This window comes from Temnothorax longispinosus, chromosome 7 (genome assembly GCF_030848805.1).
Source record: "Temnothorax longispinosus isolate EJ_2023e chromosome 7, Tlon_JGU_v1, whole genome shotgun sequence".
NCBI lineage: Eukaryota > Metazoa > Arthropoda > Insecta > Hymenoptera > Formicidae > Temnothorax > Temnothorax longispinosus.
This window is the reverse complement of record NC_092364.1, coordinates 13,338,059-13,344,739: the sequence shown is the minus strand read 5'-3', so window position 1 is coordinate 13,344,739 and position 6,681 is coordinate 13,338,059. Positions and strand designations below refer to the sequence as shown.

The following is a 6,681-nucleotide window of genomic DNA, read 5'->3' as shown; positions in this document are numbered from 1 at the left end:
ATGTAAATAATCGTGATCTATGAAATCGTCGTCGAAGAAACTCGTGTTGCAAGATTGATGAGGGACCAAATTAAGTGTCACCTTCAATAGATTGTCTGAGCCTTTGTCATCAGCTGAATTAAGCGACATGCTTTTATTAATTTTACTCATATGTATGCATATATAAAAATAAAATATAATTATGTATACAAGACTTATGTTCATTTCTATCAATGCAGATTAATTTTAATTTTGGTTAACTTATTTTTTACCTTCTTTTAGTTCTAAAAATTAGAAAAGGGTAAAAAGTAAGTTAAATTGAGATTAAGATTAATCTCCATTGGTAGACATGGACATTACCTATAGTTAATACTTATAATTTTAGCAACTCGATTTTAGTAATTTTAAAAATTTCTCTCTTTATAATCTTACACCAGTCGACTGAGCCCCATCCGGTGGCGACTGCCTTGTCATTTTGACCCACGTCAGGCCAATCAACCGGAAGACACGCCGGTCTAACAAACACGTTGTAGGTAGCTTCTTTTTCCAGGCGGAGTATAGCTATGTCATGATATTGCGATGGGGGTTTGTAGTCAGGATGCCTTATCCTTTCCTGGATTCTGATAGTCTGCGACATCGCGGTGTCGTTCGTCTGCGCGAGATTCAGATTGCCGAGTCGCACCCACCTCGCGATTCCGCTTTTTGTGGCAAACAAAATTTATTATAATTACTATTTATTAAGATAGCCGAAGTGTGTTTATAGTCAATTACGGGCAAAAAAAGTGACTTTTTAATTTCCAACAATGATAATATAAACTCGAGAAGAATTTCAATGGAGATTTTGACAGTCAATTGCAGCTTTTTAACATTAAATATTTTGAAAGCAATAGTTAAAATTAAGTATTTCAAAGTATAGGCTGAAACTTATAGAGAACAATAATCTTAAGTATCTCTATTTTATTTCAGTATCTTTTATTTAATTGCACCCCGAGGGTTTAGTTTCTCTTCATCTCAAATTAAATTGCTCGTAAAAGTAGTGCCTTGACATAGTTCGGGTAAGAGATAGATTCTAAATCAAAATTTATAGTTAAAAAAGGAACTGTAGTTATAAGTAATCAGGAAAGTCGTCGTTCTTCACTTTAGAAGATAAAAAGCAATCTTGGTCACATTTTTCATTAATTTTTCGAGTGTTAGAACGGTGAGAGAAGGCGAAGAAAATTTACAGTCCGAAGAACATGTCCGAAGTGCAGTGGGCCGCTGTCAGGACAATCTTGGAGGAAATTAAGCTACCGCTGCAAAGCCACGAGACCCCAACATTGGGTTTCCCTGGTAAAAATTACCGTTAGAAACGGAAAGAAACGCCGCATAGTAAAACAGTCAGAAACGGATAGAATGCACGTTCTACTATGACGTTTTACTATGCGTTTCTTTCCGTTTCTAACGGTAATTTTTACCAGGGTCAAAACCGACGGCCGCCATGTGCGGAAATTCTTCCGTCTCGGCTTTATTACCGCCGTTGAACAATTTGCGCGTTGTCAGGGTGCATAGCGACACATTGATGGGCTTCCGGTTCAATGTCGGTGTAGGTGGTAAACCAAAGACAGCTCTCTGCGTTTCCAAGACCTCTGCGTTTTCCGCGCATTCTGAGAAGAAATAAATATTACAAGTTAAATAAAACTTTAATTGAATCCATACCTACATTAATCCTAGTTCTTTTTATTTAATAAACATTTCTTATCTTGCTCTTCAAGATTAAGTCGAATTTAATTTCATAGAAATGTTTACGCGTGAGTCAGTTATTTGTTTTACCATTTTCTACTCAAATTCAACCAGAATGTCTATATTGCCGATTTAGTATTGATAAAGCTGATTACTCATCATTGCTAGAATAGTATATTGTGCACCAAGGGGCGAAAGTAGCGTTTTTCAGACGAGTGTGAAGTTTGCCGCCCTTGCCTTACGAGTCTGAAAAAGCTTTCGTCCCGAGGTGCACACGATATTTTTCAAAATACCCTTACGGAAAGTTCGACTTCCATGCCTAGAGAGAGACGAGAGTGGTCAATTTTAAGCCAGGACTTACTTTCCTCCTTAGTTCGTCCCTGTTTAGCGGGATGAAAGTGGTCACTTTCGTCCCTAGGGAGGAAAGTGGTTACTTTCCGCTTGCTATGCCGCCCTGGCGTGAAATTGGCCGCTTTCGCCCATCTCTACAGGCATGGAAAGTCGAACTTTTCGTGTTGTGAAAAATGTAGTTGTATGCGTTATTTAAGAGATGCATTTACGTATTACGAGATACGTTCGTAAAGCGATCTGAAGAGGTACATATTAAGTGGGCCAAGTTGCACGTTAGTTTTGATAAATGTTGAAGTTACTTCAGTATTTTTTATCTTTTATTAGAAAATAGCTTAGAAAATAATTTTCACTTACTTGCTCGCGCTACAGCTCCCCTTGATCCATCCAATTTTAAAGGTGGCACTGTATTATTTGTTCGCGTGGGACTCTGTGATTGTAGCGCCGGCTGGGTGCCTACACGGTTTGTTGTTGGACAACATACTATCGGGTCGAAGCCTAAAAATCCGCAGGACTCACTGGGCGTTTTGTTTTTTGTTTAACTTAATATCTTGTATATCCCTTCTGTTTAGGATGTACAAGACGGCAAGTTAGCATGCGGGATTTATGCCATAATACAGACACTTTGTAAAACTTGAAATCTTTTATGTGTTCTTTTTCCTTCTTTTTTTGGATCGTATAACAATAATCTTTAATGCATCTATCGCTCTTCTATTTCCTTTTTAAAATTTTTCAGTTTTATGATTTATTGTTTATCGTTTTTACATCTTAATAAACTTCTTACACACATTTTATAACTTATTGTGACATTTTATTGCCTTATTTATAAACATTATTTGTAATTTTTTATAAGGCGTATATTTCACCCATGAATGTCAAATAACCTCTCTGGGATATATGGCAAAAATGCAAGGATTTCTAAAAATTTTTTTAAATTAAATATAAAGAATGAATATTTCATATTTCTATTTTTTTTATAGTAGTAGACAGTATAAAGTTTTTATTGGTATAATTCATTTGTCTTAAACATAGTAAATAATACTCGCGATAAATTAAGTTTCCCTTAGCTGCGGCGTATATACCGGAGTTACTCTATATGATATGTGAAAGTAAAACGTGGAAAGTAAAAGAAGGCGCGCTTTTAAGTAGTTAAGTAAGACGAATAAATACAGATATTAAATCGCAAAATACAGATTTTAAGTTTACAATCGGGATAACACATAACGTTAGCTTCATGTCGCGCTTGCAAAACGAAAAATTTTCCAGATAGACAATTACCTTCGATCGATGAGGTCGGAATTTCCGAGGAGACCGATGCGTCTGATTGATGAGTGAAATGTACAGTTATGGGCACTACAATAGCTAGAAGTATTAAAGTTATAACGCACGATAAAAACGCACGTTTCCACGTCCAGAGCCATTGTATCACTAGAATAATTATAAAAAGCTGGATTAGAAAGTTTGTTTCACGAGCTACTTATTAATACCTTTTGATGAAATTTGTACACAATTATTATGACGGGTAGCACATGTGTACGGAAAGAGTTTTATAATTACATTAAGCCTTTTACGTAAAACATAATTTTTATATAATTCTTGTTTAATATCAATTTTCCGTTATTTTATTCACAATTGAGTAAAGAATTTGCGGCATGCAATATCTCGTCAATCTAATGTCAGACAGCGTGACACACACACACACACACACACACACACACACACACACACACACACACACACACACACACACACACACACACACACACACACACACACACACACACACACACACACACACACACATATATATATATATATATATTGTACACATATATTGTACATATATAGTATGCATATATATCGCTGCTTTATGCAGCGACTTCTCGCGAAATAAAGTATTCTCTGCTTTAACAAAAAATCTTCAATTTATCAACAATTTGCTTTAAATGTTGTGTTTTGATAAAGTAGCAAGTTTCACGCGAAACGAGATATTCTCTACTTAAAAAAAAGACGTAATAGTGGTCGTTTATGCCTCTCAATACTCAAAATAGCTGCTATATTTTCGAAACTCTTTTGTTAATAACTTTTTAACGAATATAACGACCGCCGGCTAAAAACTTCTGAAGGTCACTCAGGAGGGTGACCTTGACAACATATGTCAAGGTCAAGGTCATTGGCGGATGGGGTCTTAATATGCATAATTACCGAATCAAATTCTCTTCTCTACGTTTTACATTTAAGCATTTTCGACAATTTGTGTTGCATACATATTTAGCCAGACATGTTTAGTCGATTAGACGTCAATTTAATATCGATACGTTAATAAATAGTTGATGTCAAAAACTTTATTTGAGTCGCAAAAAATACCTTTAGTATATGCCTTTTTATCTAAAAGGAACTATTTACAAACTTTGATCGTTTAGATCTGGGTTGCCACTTATTAGTTAGTGTGGTCTCGAAGGGTTAAAACTATATTCCGGAATAGTTATTGTGATAGGACCATTAATCAAAGTAGTTAATGATATTTGTGATATATTGGCTGTTCTTCCGAAAATGTTCATGCTCTAAACCAGAGCATGAACATTTTGACTAATGGTCCTGTCAAAACTATTCCAGAATTTAGTTTGAACCCTTTGAGGCCACACTATAGGTGGCGGCAACACAGACAAAAATTCAAACCCAATATTTTTAAGATAGGTTTCATAATCAGTGTCCCTCCAGCTAGGATCTCTAGTTTGAGTTCTTCTCTCAAAGATCCGTACAGTAGAAAGGCTTTAAGCCATGTCAGTTATGCTTAATAAACATTTTAAAATTATTTATGGGTGGTGACCACCCAGGTGTGGCTTCGGTGTATATTTCTTATTGCAATCGAAAATTACAACATTTTTGTTTATCGAGCACTTTTCGGATTCTGCATTGCACTATATACCTATTTTTGAACAACACCCTTAAGATGTTGCATGAATTTTTACGTGCACATTAATGAGAATTATGAGACTGAATTCGTCTAGGTGTCGACCACCCAGTGTGGCCGGGACGTATTAAAAAAAGAGGTGTAACCTCGGAGGGTTAATATCAACGATATTTCAGATTGAAAATTGTTAAATGTTACACATTAGCTGCGCCACTAGAATTAAAGCTAAATATAAAAAAGCTATTTTTATCTTACAGTATATATATATGTGTCACGCTATCTGGCATAGATTGGCGAAATATTGCATGCCGCAAATATATGTTTACTCGATTGTGAACAGACTGGTAAAAAGTGACATCAAACAAGAATTTTAATGCTTTACGCGAGGGGCTTTATGTAATTATAATATTCCTTTCGTACATAGTGCTACCCGTTATAATAATTGCGAATGAATTTCATCAAACAATATTAAGTAGCTCGTAAAACTATCGTTCTAATATAGCTTTTTATAATTATTTTAGTGACGCAATGGCTCTGGACGTGGAAATCTCATACGGCTTTATCGTGCGTTCTAGTTTTAATACTTCTGGGTATTATAGTGTTCATAACTGTATATTTCACTCGTCATCCGGACGCACCGACCACACCGACTACACCATCCATACCACCCACACCAACCACAACGGTTTCTTGGGAAATTCCAGACTCATCTACCGAGGGTAATTGCCCATTTAGAAAATTTTTGTTTTGCAAGCGCGACACGAGGCAAATGTTATCTTATCGCAATTGCAAACTTAAAATTTGTCTCCTATTATATATTTGTATTTATTCGTCTACTTAAAAGCATGTCTTTTTTTACTTTCCACGAGTCATATAATATATTTTAAAACTTTTTGCATTCGCATATATAAGAGTAATATTCTAGATTTTAATGTTAAAATTGACATTGCGTTTAATTGATATTGACAAATTCGATGTTAAATTAAGGAGTTTTTAACTATAAATTTGTCTCTGGATGGTATATCTTGAACTTTTTGTACGATATGTATCTTATTTTCATGACTTGCAGGTAATAACGGGACAGAGTTTCGCATTGTCGAGAGGGACGAATGGGGTGCACGGCCGCCTTTGGTATCTCTAAAAGAAATGAAGCTGCCAGTATCATATGTAATTATTTGTCACACTGCGACCTTCTGTACCACGCTACCAGAGTGTGCACACATAGTGAGATTTGTGCAGGATTATTACATGGAAAATGATATAGCGGATATCATCTACAATTTCCTCGTCGGAGGCGACGGTTTTGCATATGTTGGCAGAAGCTGGAATCACACCGGTGCCCATACAGGACTATATAACGACATAAGTATCGGTATTGCGTTTATCGGTGATTTCACTTCGGTTGTACCGCCGAAAACGCAATTAAATGCCGCGAAAGAGCTCATAAAGTTCGGCGTCAGAGCCGGAAAAATTGCGCCTGACTATAAACTGTTTGGTCACCGACAATTTAGGAACATTACGAGTCCTGGAGATGCCTTATATAATGAAATTAAAAAGTGGCCCCATTGGTCACCGCACTTTTTAATTTCATTATATAAAGCATCTCCAGGACTCGTATAATATTCCTAGCTAACTTTCCTAGCTAATGTCCTTTACGAGCTACTTAATATTGTTTGATGAAATTCATTCGCAATTATTATAACGGGTAGCACTATGTACGA

General features: G+C 35.9%; 3 protein-coding genes across 4 annotated transcripts in view; 2 read left to right on the top strand and 1 right to left on the bottom strand.

Moving 5' to 3' along the window:
• LOC139816445 (peptidoglycan-recognition protein LC-like) overlaps positions 1–6,681 on the top strand; it is a 71,669-nt gene that overhangs the window by 21,242 nt on the left and 43,746 nt on the right. The gene's annotated exons all lie outside the window — the stretch shown is intronic.
• LOC139816450 (venom serine protease Bi-VSP-like) lies at positions 7–4,244 on the bottom strand (the record flags this gene model as incomplete). The annotated part of the gene is made up of 5 exons (XM_071783961.1): positions 3,325–4,244; positions 2,404–2,544; positions 1,203–1,622; positions 412–677; positions 7–113 (listed from the first exon to the last, which is right to left on the bottom strand). Coding segments are annotated over exons 3-5 (387 nt in total), but the record flags the coding sequence as incomplete, so codon positions are not given.
• On the top strand, positions 1,215–6,580 carry LOC139816277 (peptidoglycan-recognition protein SD-like). Its single transcript, XM_071783685.1, has 4 exons — positions 1,215–1,308; positions 1,437–1,568; positions 5,482–5,679; positions 6,030–6,580. Exons 1-4 carry the CDS (start codon positions 1,215–1,217, stop codon positions 6,578–6,580), a joined length of 975 nt encoding a protein of 324 aa, XP_071639786.1.

Coding starts and splice junctions, on each gene's coding strand:
- LOC139816277 (XM_071783685.1), top strand. CDS start 1,215: ATGTCCGAAGTGCAGTGGGCCGCTGTCAGGACAATCTTGGAGGAAATT. Junction 1,309..1,436: donor CCCAACATTGGGTTTCCCTG/GTAAAAATTACC, acceptor AATTTTTACCAG/GGTCAAAACCGACGGCCGCC. Junction 5,680..6,029: donor TCCAGACTCATCTACCGAGG/GTAATTGCCCAT, acceptor CATGACTTGCAG/GTAATAACGGGACAGAGTTT.